At 36.9% G+C, this 16177-nt stretch overlaps 1 protein-coding gene across 2 annotated transcripts in view; it reads right to left on the reverse strand.

Annotated features, from left to right (window-relative positions):
* Positions 1-16177, reverse strand: part of SKAP2 (src kinase associated phosphoprotein 2) — a 165974-nt gene that overhangs the window by 59085 nt on the left and 90712 nt on the right. For both annotated transcript variants that reach the window (XM_035020786.1, XM_035020787.1), the window contains exons 5-6: positions 13198-13275; positions 12073-12156 (exon numbers count right to left, since the gene is read on the reverse strand). In XM_035020786.1, coding sequence (XP_034876677.1) covers positions 12073-12156; positions 13198-13275 — 162 coding nt within the window. The remainder of the gene's footprint in view (positions 1-12072; positions 12157-13197; positions 13276-16177) is intronic.

The following is a 16177-nucleotide window of genomic DNA, read 5'->3' on the forward strand; positions in this document are numbered from 1 at the left end:
AACTTTTTATGGAACTGGTATTTCCAGGACATATTTTGCAATGTATCTAATTGGAAAAATACTACTGGGGAAAAGTATTAAAATAATAAATGGTTAAGCACTGTGGCTTAATCTTAAATTCTCAAAGAAGACTAAGTCATTCATCCACTCATTGGAAAAAAAAATCTATTATCGAGCATTTAAAACAAGCAAGGGAGCATTACAGGAATGGTGAGATAAACTCTAGAAACACCTTACCATACCTTTCCCACCTTCCCACTGCAACACATACACACATACACATAGGATACAAATTTAAGTGCTCCAGGAATATTACTCAGTGATCCGCTAGATGGGCAAAAGATTTAATTTTCATTACAAAAAATGGAAACAATCAGAAGCCAAATAGTAAAGCCACACAGAACAATTTTGAGAGATTTCTTTAAACTTCCCAGGAAAAAAAAGGATTTTCAAAGACCAGATGAAAGAAGGTGGCTCCCTTGCTGCACAAGGGCTCAATTGCTCTAATTACTTGGTCCATCTCATCTAAAGCCCATGCTTTCTCTCTTTATTCTGGGTCTGAAATTCTTGGCAATGTAACATCAGTGGGGATGGAAATGCATAAGGAGTGGTTTACATCTGGAGATGTAAAATTGGCACAATTACAAAGACTGAGTTTGGAAGAACTGCAGGGAGCAGGAAACTTTCTTGTGCTAGATCATCTAGAAATCAGACAACCAGGCAGCCAAATGAGGTGACCTCTCCTTAGACTAGCAGATCCACTTTAGACAAAACCTCCAGAAATATACTATAGGGCCATGTCCCAGATCTTCTGTTAGAGTCTAAGAGGAGGACACGAGCACCCTCTAGTCAGATGAACCAGAGAGAGGCCATGAATCCAATCTAGAGATAAGCACCCCAATTACAGAGACAAGGATATACAACCTCCAAACATAAGTAAAAGAGGAAAAGCAAACAAAGGAACACATGTGCCATAAAAATACTATGTGATACAAAAACATAGCATTCAAGAAGTAAAAAGAAAGAGCAAAGTAGGAGAAACAGATATAAATAATTGTTCTGTATCCTTTATAATGTAAAAAAAATCTAAAAGAGGTGAAAGATAAAACAATGTAATATAAAAAGAGAAATGGCTGAGACAGAAATTGGAATGGAGCTATTTTACTAGCTGTAAATACTGTATAAGGAAATGAAATGCAGCAGCAAAACAAATGACTTATTAAAGTGATAAAAAGCTGAAAATTTTGAATATTGTTGAAAAATCAGATCAGATACCCTTAAAACTTTCTACCCCGGTAGGTAGAAAAAAAAAGAATAAAGGGGAAGAGAGAAGAGGAATGTGAGGGATATGGAAGACTGACAAAAACATAAGAAAAAATGGGTGTTCCAGAAGAGTAACAAATAACACAGAGCCAATAATCAAAGATATAACAGAAGAAAACCTCATTCAGCCAAAGACAGACCTAGGTCTACAAAACAAAAGGTGGTATTTTCTAACCAAGTAAAACTAATAATAAAAAGAAACGAATACCTAGACCTATTCAGCTGATAGTTGAATATTTGGGAATAAATAATCATATATGCATCCAAGTGAGGGTAGAAGTATGGGAACAGAAAGGTTGAAGAGAATGAAGGAAATTCATAACTCTTTCTCAATAGCTTTTGCAAATGCATAACCATTAAGTAGCCTTTTTTCTTATTAGCCAATGTGGGACAGAAAGTCCCAGACAAGAAACTGGCGTAGACACAGCTTTGATAAGACTCTGCTCTTCTCTCTTTACATTAGCATCTCTTCCAGATAGAGAAAAGGAAGAAAACCATAGCATTATATGACAATCCATATAGCAGATATTTAATTTAATATATGTTATATTTTGAGATTTACATATAAGTTAATTTATATGTTATATATATAAATTATATATTTATATATAATTCCACAGTGCCTTCTAGGATAGTTTCAAGGACACTTGCTGGCTTGAGACAGACTGTTAAAAAAAATAGTAACATGCCAATCAAACGGGAAATAAAGTCATATAAGTTGATTTATCCAAAACTGCAGAAGACTAATAAATATTGCATCTAAGTGAACTTCCCAAATAGCAGAAGCTTATTCCTTTAAGTGCCAAACACTTGTAAATGTTAGTCATTATAACAGAAATCTTTCTGAAAGATATACTTCCCTGACTTCTCAAACAATTCCCTTAAACATAATATAACATCTTCTTGATGATTTAGTATTGAGTATTTAGCTTTTATATTATAACACATTGATGCCCTCAGGATTTTTGAGGTGTTTGTCTCTCTATTAAATTTCCCTCATCTTCTATTTCACACTTTAACCTTGTCTATATCATGCTGTTCGGATTTAATGTCTACAGAACTGAAGTCTGCCAGGAGAAACTAGATAATAAAACCTATTAAATCAGTAACTTAATTTTACACAATTCTAACTCAGTAGGTTCAAGGTAAAAAGGAGCTGGCTCTAATCTCTTACAAAACAAAATGCATGAGATTAATGATAGCCATTTCCTTCTACTTTTTCACTGCCTTTTAGGTTTACAGCTGTGTTTTAGGTCTCTTAAGTGCACAAAGACAACTCACATTTCCTGAGCTCCTTCTGTAGGCCCAGAAATTTAAACATATCTCATATATACCATGAAATAATTCTAAGAGAAAGAAGGTATTTATTATATCCCAGCACTGGTGGAAAAACAAACCTTAAAACAACCAATTTGCTCACGGCCACATAACGAGTAGACTGTAAAAGCCAGGACCCTAACATAAGTGATTCCAAAGACTTGCCTTTTTTCAACTATTTCACCTTGTCTCCTAGAAGGATGTTTCTCAAAGTATATTTCAAGAATCACCAACTATGTTAGATCTTGCATGCTAATTAAAAATACAGAAATGGCTACTACTTTGCACTTGCTGTATGGAAATCTCTGGGAGTGGCTCCAGGAAACAAAGTTTTGGCAAGCATCCCAGGTGATTCTGATCCACACTAATGTTTGAAAAACCACTATTCTAGAACATGCAATTTATGAAATCTTCATAGAGATGAACGTTATCTTGCATTTCCTCCTGCAACTTGGGTCCAACTTTCTCAGCTTGCTTTATGGGCTCCTCTACCTTTGCCTATCTCTTAAACAGCCATGATGCATTGTATTCTTTTTTTTTTCCCTCATTTTTTAAAATTATTATGTTATGTTAATCACCATACATTACATCATTAGTTTTTGATGTAGTGTTCCATGATTCATTGCTTGCATATAACACCCAGTGCTCCATGCAGAACGTGCCCTCTTTAATACCCATCACCAGGCTAACCCATCCCCCCACCCCCTCCCCTCAGTTTGTTTCTCAGAGTCCATAGTCTCTCATGGTTCCTCTCCCCCTCTGATTTCCCCGCCTTCATTCTTCCACTCCTGCTATCTTCTTCTTCTTTTTTTTTTTTAACCACATAATGTATTATTTGTTTCAGAGGTACAGGTCTGTGATTCAACAGTCTTACACAATTCACAGCACTCACCATAGCACATACCCTCCCCAATGTCTATCACCCAGGCACCCCATCCCTCCCCTGCCCACCACTCCAGCAACCCTCAGTTGAGATTAAGAATTCCTCATATCAGTGAGGTCATATGATACATGTCTTTCTCTGATTGACTTATTTCGCTCAGCATAATACCCTCCAGTTCCATCCACGTCATTGCAAATGGCAAGATTTCATTCCTTTTGATGGGTGCATAATATTCCATTGTGTATATATACCACATCTTCTTTATCCATTCATCTGTCGATGGACATCTTGGCTCTTTCCACAGTTTGGCTATTGTGGACATTGCTGCTATAAACATCAGGGTGCACGTAGCCCTTCGGGTCCCTGTATTTGTATCAGGAACACGGCAGAGATGTCCACTATCACCACTGCTATTTAACATAGTATTAGAAGTCCTAGCCACAGCAGTCAGACAACAAAAAGAAATAAAAGGCATCCAAATCGGCAAAGAAGAAGTCAAACTCTCACTCTTTGCAGATGATATGATATTTTATGTGGAAAACCCAAAAGACTCCACCCCAGAACTGCTAGAACTCATACAGGAATTCAGTAAAGTGGCAGGATATAAAATCAATGCACAGAAATCAGTGGCATTCCTATACACCAACAACAAGACAGAAGAAAGAGAAATTAAGGAGTCGATCCCATTTACAATTGCACCCAAAACCATAAGATACCTAGGAATAAATCTAACCAAAGAGGCAAAGAATCTGTACTCAGAAAACTATAAAATACACATGAAAGAAATTGAGGAAGACACAAAGAAATGGAAAAACGTTCTGTGCTCATGGATTGGAAGAACAAATATTGTGAAGATGTCAATGCTACCTAGAGCAATCTACACATTCAATGCAATCCCCATCAAAATACCATCCACTTTTTTCAAAGAAATGGAGCAAATAGTCCTAAAATTTGTATGGAACCAGAAAAGACCCTGAATAGCCAGAGGAATGTTGAAAAAGAAAAGCAAAGCTGGCGGCATCACAATTCCAGACTTTAAGCTCTATTACAAAGCTGTAATCACCAAGACAGTATGGTACTGGCACAAAAACGGACACATTGATCAGTGGAACATAATAGAGAGCCCAGAAATGGACCCTCAACTCTATGGTCAACTAATCTTCGACAAAGCAGGAAAGAATGTCCAATGGAAAAAAGACAGTCTCTTCAACAAATGGTGCTGGGGAAATTGGACAGCCACATGCAGAAAAATGAAACTGGACCATTTCCTTACACCACACACAAAAATGGACTCAAAATGGTTGAAAGACCTAAATGTGAGACAGGAGTCCATCAAAATCCTAAAGGAGAACACAGGCAGCAACCTCTTCGACCTCAGCCGCAGCAACTTCTTCCTAGAAACATTGCCAAAGGCAAGGGAAGCAAGGGCAAAAATGAACATTGGGACTTCATCAAGATAAAAAGCTTTTGCACAGCAAAAGAAACAGTCAACAAAACCAAAAGACAACCGACAGAATGGGAGAAGATATTTGCAAATGACATATCAGATAAAGGGCTAGTATCCAAAATCTATAAAGAACTTATCAAACTCAACACCCAAAGAACAAAGAATCCAATAAAGAAATGGGCAGAAGACACAAACAGACATTGTTCCAAAGAAGACATCCAAATGGCCAACAGACACATGAAAAAGTGCTCAACATCGCTCAGCATCAGGGAAATCCAAATCAAAACCTCAATGAGATACCACCTCACACCAGTCAGAATGGCTAAAATTAACAAGTCAGGAAATGACAGATGTTGGCGGGGATGCAGAGAAAGGGGAACCCTCCTACACTGTTGGTGGGAATGCAAGCTGGTGCAGCCACTCTGGAAAACAGTAGGGAGGTTCCTCAAAAAGCTGAAAATACAACCCAGCAATTGCACTACTGGGTATTTACCCCAAAGATGCATTGTATTCTAAATCTTCCTCTCTTCCTGCTTTATAGTTTTCTCTGGGCAACCTCGCCCAATCCTAAGGATTAAACTTGCTATCAGTATCTTGTGATTCATAATTCCATATTTTTAGTCCAGCTCCAGGATTTTATATCTAAATCTCCATTTGCTCACTATACATGTTTCACTTCTTTAATGTCTTATGGGCACAATAAATATAACATTCCCACAATGGAGGGCATCTTATCCCGACCCCCAAAACGCTTGTGATCTTTTTCGTGTCCTCCTTCTCAATCAATGGCACCTCCATTAACTGAAGGCTCCAACCCAGAAAACTGAGCATCATTCTTGATTTCTTCCTTTCTCTTCTTCAACCGCCCCTACATTCTCTCCCTCCACCCCAATGCCACCTATTTTTCCAATCAGTCCTATTTTTCTTACAAATATGCTTGCTTTTTTCTCTTTTTCACTGGCTCTCAGAAAATATGCTTGAGGGGCGCCTGGGTGGCTCAGTCAGTTAAGCGCCTGCCTTGGGTTCAGGTCATGATCCCACGGTCCTTGGATTGAGCCCCACATAGGGCTCCCTGCTCAGTGGGAGGCCTGCTTCTCCCTCTCCCTCTCTCACTTGCTCACTCTTTCTCTCAAATGAATAAATAAAATCTTTAAAAAAATTTTTTTAGTAACATCTGCTTCTTATATTTAAGAAGGCCTTTCTCCTTAGTGAAAAACTCTTGTTATTGCCATAAGTATTAATGCTTATTAGTAGGAAAAAGGAAAATATGCCCCTTAATACTAAACCTTTCCATTAAACTTCATCAAACTGATTAACAACTTGCTTTAGGCCCTCAAGTCAAGATATATGAACACTTTTCCTTGTTTGTACAGCTCACAGAAATACAGAGTCCAATGCTAATTCAGCCACTTGAAATATGCTTCTGGTGTTTTGAGTTATACTGTGAGGAAATATCAAATTATTACTATTTTAAGTGAAAAATACTATATGCTATATATATGTTACTTGAGGGCCCCAAGTGGCTTTGAGTAATAAACACAGGCACTATTTATGAGTCCAAAGGGAGACACTTTAGCTGGAATTAACAGTGTGGCTCATGTGGTAGCAGGAAATTTTAGGCATTTCCAAAACCTTTTTTCCCTCCTTTAAAATAAAAGCACACCGCAAGGATAAAAATCAAGTGGTGTCTGTACATATTTTCAACCACAGGTAAAAACTTGGTTAAAAAAATAAGGTAGCATGAGGTAGCCTGGGGAATAAATAAATTACAGGCATTTTCATAGAATGGGAATTTAAAGCCCTGTTTCCCTTTTTTTGGCTATACCGACATTTTCCTCTAGAACCAAAAATCAGATCATTATGACATGGTCTGTTAGACTAACGTAACAGATAGCTATTGTAAAGATAAACATTACACAAAGAGAATCTTACTGCCCTATACATACGATCCTCTTGGAGCCTCCTATGATAATTAGGAAAAAAATGGCGCTCGTGCTATTTATGCAAGTGACAGGCGCTAAAAGCATGTGCGAGAACCTGCAGCTCCGTCATGCACGTAAGGTGTTAAACAACCTCCGTGGACTCTCAGCTTCAGCACACATCTTGCCTCCAGCTCACCTTCTCCTGACAACTGTCAACATGATCTTTTTTTTTTTTTTTAAGATTTTATTTATTTGACAGACAGAGAGAGAGAGTGCGCGCACAGCAGGGGGAGCAGCACAGAGGGAGAAGCAGGCTCCCCACGGAACAGGGATCCTCATGCGGGGCTTGCCGGGACCATGACCTGAGCCAAAGGCAGATGCCCAACTGACTGAACCACCCAGGAGCCCCTCCACATGATCTTTCCAACATCCAAGCGGAGTTTGTCATGCCATCTGCTCACCTCCCATGCTCACAAACATTCACTGTCCCTCACACACAGGAAAGGCCAAACTTCTGCCTGGGGCATGTAACAACCTGACCCCTCCCTTCCCAGCTCACAAGCCCTCATTCACCTACTGCCCCAGTGAGCTGGCTCCCGCATATCATCCCATTTTATGGGTCCCCTGTGCCCATTCCTCTGAGCCAATGTACTGATGGGTATTAAAGAGGGCACATACTGAATGGAGTACTGGGTGTTATACGCAAACAATGAATCATGGAACACTACATCAAAAACTAATGATGTAATGTATGGTGATTAACATAACATAATAAAAAAAAAAGAATACCTGACACATATGTGTTCAAAGAAAATCTACCATCTATAGATTTATGTAGATACATAGCAGTACATAGTTTGACTTGAAATGTCTACCTTCAATCTATACGTATCTTCAATCTATAGATATATTTTTAAATCAAACTGTGTCTTCATTGCAAGCCAGCCTGACTTGTCATATATATATATACATACATATGTATATATGTCATATACACACACACACACACACACACATCACAGTTCTTTTTGTTTTTGGACAGACATCCATGCTAGTTTATTTTATTTTTTTATTTAAATTCAATTAGCCAACATATATAACATTAGCTTCAGATGTAGAGTTCAGTAATTCATCAGTTGCATGTTAACACCCAGTGCTCATCACATCACGTGCCCTCCTTAATGCCCATCACCCAGTTACTTCACTCCCTACCCCCCTCCCCTCCAGCAACCCTCAGTTTCCTTCCCATAGTTAAGAGTCTCTCATGGTTTGTCTCCCTGATTTCTTCCCATTCAGTTTTTCCCTCCCTTCCCCTATGATCCTCTGTGCTGTTTCTTATATTCCTCATATGAGTGAAATCATATATATCACGGTTTCTTTATCCATTCATCTATCAATAGACACTTAGGTTGTTTCCATGTCTTGGCTATTGTAAATAATGCTGCAGTGAACATGGGGTGCGTGTATCTTTTCAAGTTAGTGCTTTCGTTTTCTTCAGATAAATACCCAAAAGTTGGATTGCTGGATCATATGGTAGTTCTACTTTTAGTTTTTTGAGGAACCTCCATACTGTTTTCCATAGTGGCTGCACCAATTTACATGGTATAATAAATAACTTTTGATGTACATTTTAAAAGACTTGGTAAGACCAAAGCTACATGCAGCTGCCACATACTATATGGCAACTAGAATTTTCTTTAATTGGGGAGTGGAGGTAGGGGCAAAAAAACCTGCTGAGTGGGAATAAAAGAGAGATACTACAAACTAACCACTTCTCTCTTAAAAGTGGGAAGAGATAAGATTCATAATCCTGACTCAAGATTATATAGAGGTTAAATAGAAAAAATACAAAACAAAAAATAAATATGACTCTCAGCAGCCCTGTGAGGACCTTTCCTGCCTAGCCTAGTTTAGTGTCCTCCTAAATGATCCTGTTGATCCAGTCTCTATTCATTCCAATTCATCCTCCTCAATCCTATCACGATTACTTCCTAAAACCCAAATCTGGTTGTAGAGCCCTATGGTGAAAGGTCATGTTTAAGATAAAATACTCAGCAAAGCCCTTATTCTCATAAGGCTCTTGTCAGTCTGATTCAAACCCACTTCTTTAAACCTGTGGGCTCCCTTCCCTCACTCACTCTGTATTCTAACTTGATTCCAACTCTGGCATCATCCGAGGCCTTTTATAGCACAGAATCTCTACTGTTCCCCTACCCAGAATGCCCACTGTATCCTTATCACAAACTCCTACTTGTGCTCACATATACTGTCACAAACTCCTGCTCATTCTCTAAGGCCCAATGAAGGGTCCTCTCCATGAGGAAGTATTCCCTCACTCCCCTAGGCAGTTAGCCATCCCTCCCTTGTTATCCAAAGATATATTTAAATCACTTACCGTACTGCACTGAAATGAGCAATTTACCTACTCAGGCCCCTCCTCTAGTCCCATGACTTCCTTTTCCTCTCACCGACTGTGAGTATCTCTAAGGCAGGATTATCTCTGAATCCCCAGTGCCTAGTATCTACCAAGCATCCAATAAATATTTATTCAATAAAAAAATGAATAAATGAGTGAGTGAATGAATGTCTACCTTGATGGTACCCTGAATAGCTAAAATCTAAGAAGTTTGATGAATAGGATTTGCGACAATCAAAGGAAGAAGAAAGAGATAAAAGGATGGATGTGATTTCATAAAGTGATAAAATATATACATATGTATTACTTAAGGACTACAAATGGCCATGAATAATAAATACAAATATTATTTATGGGCACAAAGGTAAGTGCATTATTTACCCTAGAGGCTGGAACTACTCTTTCTAAGCCATTACTATCCTGATGGGTCAAAACGTTTTTTTGGCACACACAGTAAGTTATAAAATACGAACTATGCATCTGTCGAACAGTAACAAAGAACAGTTTAACCTAGAGTAAGTGGTATCAACTCCTACTGTGCCTCTATAATCCATTTATCTAAATCCTACTTAGTTGGAGGATTACAGTTCTCATATATCTAAACAGCTCTAAAGTTTAGCCAAGTGGTTCAAATATACATCGTACACCAAGCTGTACAAATCAGCTATCTGGTTTCACAAAAGAAAGTAAAAGTTTCATGTGACACATACATTTTCCTAGAAAGAAAAGGATACAAAGGAAGGGAATTAGGATCATGCCAAACAAGCAATTAAACAGTGTCCAAAGACAGATTTTTTTTCTGAGTGCCCAAAAGAAGAACTGGCCAAAAATGCTAAAGGAAGCGGCCAAAAGAACCACTAAAAACAAACCTACACTCTCAATGGAGACTTCAGAGTACCAGGGAAAAGTTTTATGGAAATATACGCCAGATCCTCCAATACCTACATAAAAAAAGAACACTAGAATAGTAATTTTTAAAAAGTGGTCGTGGTACAGGTGGTTAAATGGACCACAAAATAATTAAAATACAAATTACAAAGAACATTCTTACCCTAAGTTCTCATCAAGTAAGAACAGAAATAGGAATTTAACTAATACCCCCCACAAAATAACTAGAATTTATTTACTGAAATAAATATACTTATTTGAAATAACTACAAACATTCCTTAGGTTTTGGGAAAACTCTTGCTCATCTTTGACCTAACAGTTTGGTATCTACCAGTGAGGACTAGGAGTAGATGAAACAAAGATTAGTATTCATTGAGGCTTAAAGAAGTTAGAAATGAGAAACCTAACTGAACCAGAGTCACAAATATGTGAAACCTGCCTCCCCTAGTCTTATGAAATAGAGGATATTTCTTTGTGGAAAAGTAAGATCGTGCTCTCAATTCACAATGGTGTACCAAATTATATTTGTCATAATAATGTATGTTTATGACCTATGGTTATCATAACCGAACTCAGGCTTAAATATTCTGACAAAACCACCTACTTACCCTTAGCAGAAGAAAGAAGGCTGCCTGATGATAGTTGTTCCCAGTTTACGCTTCACTGATGCCATTATTACATTTGAACGTATTTTAAGTTAGAGACAAACTGCAAACTAGCCACTTAATTTTTAATTTGTTAACTCCATTAGCCAAAAGGTGAGCCCTACTTCCAGCATCACCTACGTAATTCAAATTTATCTGAAATGTGTACAATAATCATACCTACATAGTTTCATAATAAGGAAAAAGCCTAAAAACTGCAAGTGATAGCAAATGAAACATAAATTTCCAAACAACGCTGATAAGTAAACAATTCCATGGGAAAGCTTATATTCAGTGATATTGGACTTCTATGCCTTTTTTCTCCTTAAGTGTCCTTTCTGGAAATGAATGCTATTTCTGTATTACCTTTACTTTACAATATTCAACTTCTGACCTGCTTTTCCTAGAAAAAAGCAAAACTAAGGAAGCTTACATTCTTTCAATTTCAGTATTTTATGGCTTTATCTGTTCAAATACTGAGCTTAAAATTATGTGGGCTGTGAGTAAGAGATGTATTAATTAGCAAGTAAAATTGCAAAATGTATCTTATTGTTTCCAAATTAATGGTTAGAGCATGGACTCCACCATTATGCCTAGGCTCAAATCCCACATCTGCCACTTACCAGATCTGTGACCTTGACCAAGTTACTTAACCTCTCTGTCCTCAGTTTTCCAAACAGTAAAATAAATAGAGCTAATAACAGTACCTCCCTCACAGAGTTGTAATTAGACCAGTTAATGTCGCCAAAGTGCTTAGAACAGGAATCTTTATAGAGGTGTTTGCTGTTGTTACTTAAATCTGTGAAAGAAGCTAAGAAAGGTGTCACATAGATTTCATTTTATCTAAAGTTTTCTTTTAAAAATATTTGAAAGAATAAAATACCTTTTCCTCCCTTCAGAACTCTCACAGCCCTAATGGTCTTAACTTTTCTAGAAATTCTACAATAACTTGGATGATAAATATTTCCTAAAATGAAAAGCCACGAGATTTTCATCTCTTCCGTAATTCAATAAAACACAATTGTGTTAACTTTGAAGGCATTCTGGAATTTGGAGCGTTTGGCAAAGAGTGAAATAGAATTATAAATTAGTCTCAGACTATAATTATTAAAATTCTCAGTTATTCTTTCTCCCATTGTCTTCAGTTTACTCTGTTACTAAAATGGGGGTATAAAATGGCCCCTAAAACCCTCCTACAACAGAAGTTGATATGACTTAATATCAATACTACCTTTATCACTTCCATAATAATAGAATACTGTTTTACTAAGAGCACACCAGCGTTTCTGCCATTCAAAGCCCAGGAAGCTGTGATCTACAATAAAGGGGGAAAAGGAACAGTTTAGATAATACACATTACACATGCAGCATAAATGTAACGCCATTTCCTTATTATAAAAGGAAACGTTCGTCGGCATGATTTCTAAGATTTCTGTTAGCTCTAAAATTCTATGACTAATTAACTTGTATCTTCTTCTCCAAGAGACAAACAAAAACAAAGCTAAAAGGCATAAAGTGATACGGAGACAGGACTGCTACACTTGCAGCTAACACACTTTCCCGACAGGACTGTCCAAAGGGCATGGGACGACATAGCTTTGAGACAACGGATTCATCTGGGTCTCATTTTCTTATCTGTTATAAAAAGGTGGGGGGGTTGGGGGGACACGAGGAGTTGACCTAGATTACTTCTATTATCTCTTTCAGCTTTAAAATTCAGCTAAGAAAACCAAGGAAAGCAAATAGAATATAAATAGAAAGGCCCAAAGGGACTACCTGTGAGAAAAGCAAAATGGTAATGAAGATACTTTCTGCTTTCTGTTTCCCATATAATAACACCACCACCATATTTAATTTCCATTATATATTGGTGCTGAAAGAGTGAGACCATATGGTCAACTCCTGATTATCATAGCCAATGGAGAGGAACACTGAATGGATAACAGAAAATGGCAGACAACATGGCAGGCTTGATCTGAACCACAGCAGACATGGTGTGCGCCAGGTCAGGTGCAGGATAACCTGGTGCTCAGCTGGGTGGCAGAAGGGTGACAAATCCCATCCTTGAGAATACTGTCATGGCCCGCAGCCTTCCTCTAAGAGGCAGGAAACAGCTCCTGAATCATTTACAAATAACCAAGATTGGCAACTAAAAACCTGACCAAATGTTTCATTATCAAAAATTATTTAGAGCCAAAAACTGTATTTTGTGGTAGGGATAATGTTACCAGATTTTCCTACAGTTTTAAAATTCTTCAACCCCCTAAAGTGAGTATTGGCTCCATATGTATACTGCACACGTTTTATGTAAGGATAAAGCCATTTTTAGATTTTTCATTAGAATCTTACAGTTTACCTTTTCTGCGTTTTTCAAGGTAGCCAGCCTTTAAAACAAAAGGAAGGTCCTGTGCTGCAATTGGAGGAAACTGGTTTCCTGTGGGAAGTAGAGGAGGAAAAAAAAAAATAGTGAGCAATCCATCTTAGAAAAACCAAGTACCAGATCTCATTAGGTTCAGTGTACTTGCAGTTACCCAAATTAATTAAATTCAAGTCTATTAGCTTTGTTTCAGATCCATTCCATAAACTTGTCTCTCTCCTGGAAATCTCTAGAGGAAAAAAGTGTTCTGAATTCCTATATCTTAATATATTATAATCCCCAAACACAGTAGTATTATGTAACTAGATGATCTCTACAGGGCAATACTTTATGATCTACATTCTCCAGGGAAAGGATCAGGGAACTATTATCAATAAATGCCATAAATCCCTGAAAGAGAAGTTAGGAATTTCAAATAAATCACATAAGTTTCTTTCCACTTACATTAACTCTTAAAGTATTTTAATGCTTGTTGACTCTTAACCTGCATATCTCTATTCCTTCCAAGTAAAACATAAAATGATTTTTTCCCAAAAAAATCAAATGCTAAAATTTGTTTCTCTGGGTACACAGCAAATACAGAGAAATCTTGTAGACATTCAACTGAATGCTTTAGGTTTTTCTAGGACATTTCAGAGTCCAAAATTAAGTAAAACGATCTAATAGAGGGATGCCTGGGTGGCTCAGTCAGTTAAGTGCCCAACTCTTGATTTCGGCTCAGGTCATGATATTGGGGTCCTGAGATTGAGCCCAGTGTTGGGCTCTGTGCTCAGTGCAGAGTCTGCTTGTCCCTCTCCCCTGGCCTTTCCCCTACTTATTTATTTATAATAAATAAATATATATATAATAAATAAATTTATAAATAAATAAAATATTTTTTAAAAAAGCTAATAGAACTATCATAAACAAATATTAGATACCTACAAAAAATTGAAAGATTAAGGCAAAAGTCAAATCAATTAGAAATCATATATTTATGGTCATGAATAATAGGTTATTCATTAATTTCCCAAGTGTTCAATATTTTTACAAGCATCATTAGAACTATAATAAGTTATCTCAGCATTTTACTAGAACTCTAACAAGTGAAAACAACCAATCTAATGAAAATTTTTATGGAATATACCCAATGGAAATAGCGTCAATATAGTTTATAATTTTTTTAAAAGTGTTTTGATAAGTTTACTATATACAAATTCATTATAGAATTACCAGGTAAGTTTCTTTTTAATATATTATAGGAATCACAGTAATTATAAAATCACAGATATTTTTCCTTAATAAAGTTTAGAATTAAAGCACCAATTTCAGTTCCATGGTAGACCAATTTTACTCAATAAACAAAACAGTATCATTAAAATATATCTTAAATAGTGCACTGATTTTAAAATGTATATAAAAATTTTAGGGAGAGCCAATATAAACATCTGACTAGTTGTTCAGCAAATGTATCCATGTGTCTTTTTTCAGAATAAACTTGATCCATACAAAGGTAAAAAAATTTTACATAAAATATTTTACTATAATATTTTGTATTTAATATTTTGTACATATGTCAGCATTCCATGCATTGTAATTCTGTATAAAGGTAGGAAATGCTTTCTGTTTTGTTTTCTGTATCTTTCCAGATGATGTCCAGTATCTTGTAGACATTTCTGGCTCCCTAAAGGGTACATTGAGTACTTAGCTTTAGGAAACAGTCTATAAATGAGCTTCAGTTCCCAGAGCTATTACTGGCTCAGAACTCATTATTCTACAAGTACAATTTAATTACATTTTACTTAGCATTTGCACAAACAAAGTTAGATGTCATTTTCTCTGTTTCTAGAGAATATATAATAGATACAAAGACACAGAGTTGCGGACACATTTTTTTTTCCTTATTCTAAAAAATTTTAAGTACAAAAATTCACTAGTATACCTGGAAACTAAAACAAAACAAAACAAAAAGACTGTGTCCTAGCAAGACAGAGAAACCTAAACTTAACTAGGATATAAATATTAAACAAAATGGTTTTGTGCTATAACAGATACCTAGACACTGAGTTTTACACTGATACTGACTTTAAGATGCACGATATAGGTTACAGAGGTCTGTGATGACATCCCAGCACTGCAAATCTGTGCCTTTCCTTAGGTCACTAAGCCTCTTTGGGTATCAGTTTCCTCTTCTAAAACATGAAAAACTTCATTTCTAAGGCCCTCTCAATCCTAGGATTCCATGAAACACAGCCACATTCCTGTTTCTCCTGTACTTTCAGTAACAAATGGCCAAGATCCAAGATGGATTCAGTTTTCAAAGATATCAAATGTGGAATCTGTACACAACATATTTTTGGTAGAGCAACTGATAACTTCCTTTAGATCTAGCAAAGAATTGTTTTCTGTCCTTTCAAAGGTTGATTCCTAGCTAGAATCTTGGCCTGGAAGATCTGTGAAAGAAATATATACATTAAATATTTTTGGCTGACAGACACATGAAAAAATGTTCATCATCATTAGCCATCAAGGAAATCCAAATCAAAACCACATTGAGATACCACCTTACACCAGTTAGAATGGCAAAAATGGACAGGGAAAGAAACAACAAATGTTGGAGAGGTTGTGGAGAAAGGGGAACCCTCTTACACTGGTGGTAGGAATGCAAGGTGGTACAGCCACTTTGGAAAACAGTGTGGAGGTTCCTCAAAAATTTAAAAATAGAGCTACCCTATGACCCAGCAATTGCACTACTGGGTATTTACCCCAAAGACACAGATGTAGTGAACACATATGGCACCCCAATGTTCATAGCAGCAATGTCCGCAATAGCCAAACTGTGGAAAGAGCCGAGATGCCTTTCAACGAATGAATGGATAAAGAAGATGTGGTCCATATATACAATGGAATATTACTCAGACATCAGAAAGGATGAATACCCAACTCTTACATCAACATGGACGGGACTGGAGGAGATTAT

The sequence above is a fragment of the Mirounga leonina genome, unplaced genomic scaffold (assembly GCF_011800145.1).
Source record: "Mirounga leonina isolate KUSES-001 unplaced genomic scaffold, KU_Mleo_1.0 Mir_174, whole genome shotgun sequence".
Lineage (NCBI taxonomy): Eukaryota > Metazoa > Chordata > Mammalia > Carnivora > Phocidae > Mirounga > Mirounga leonina.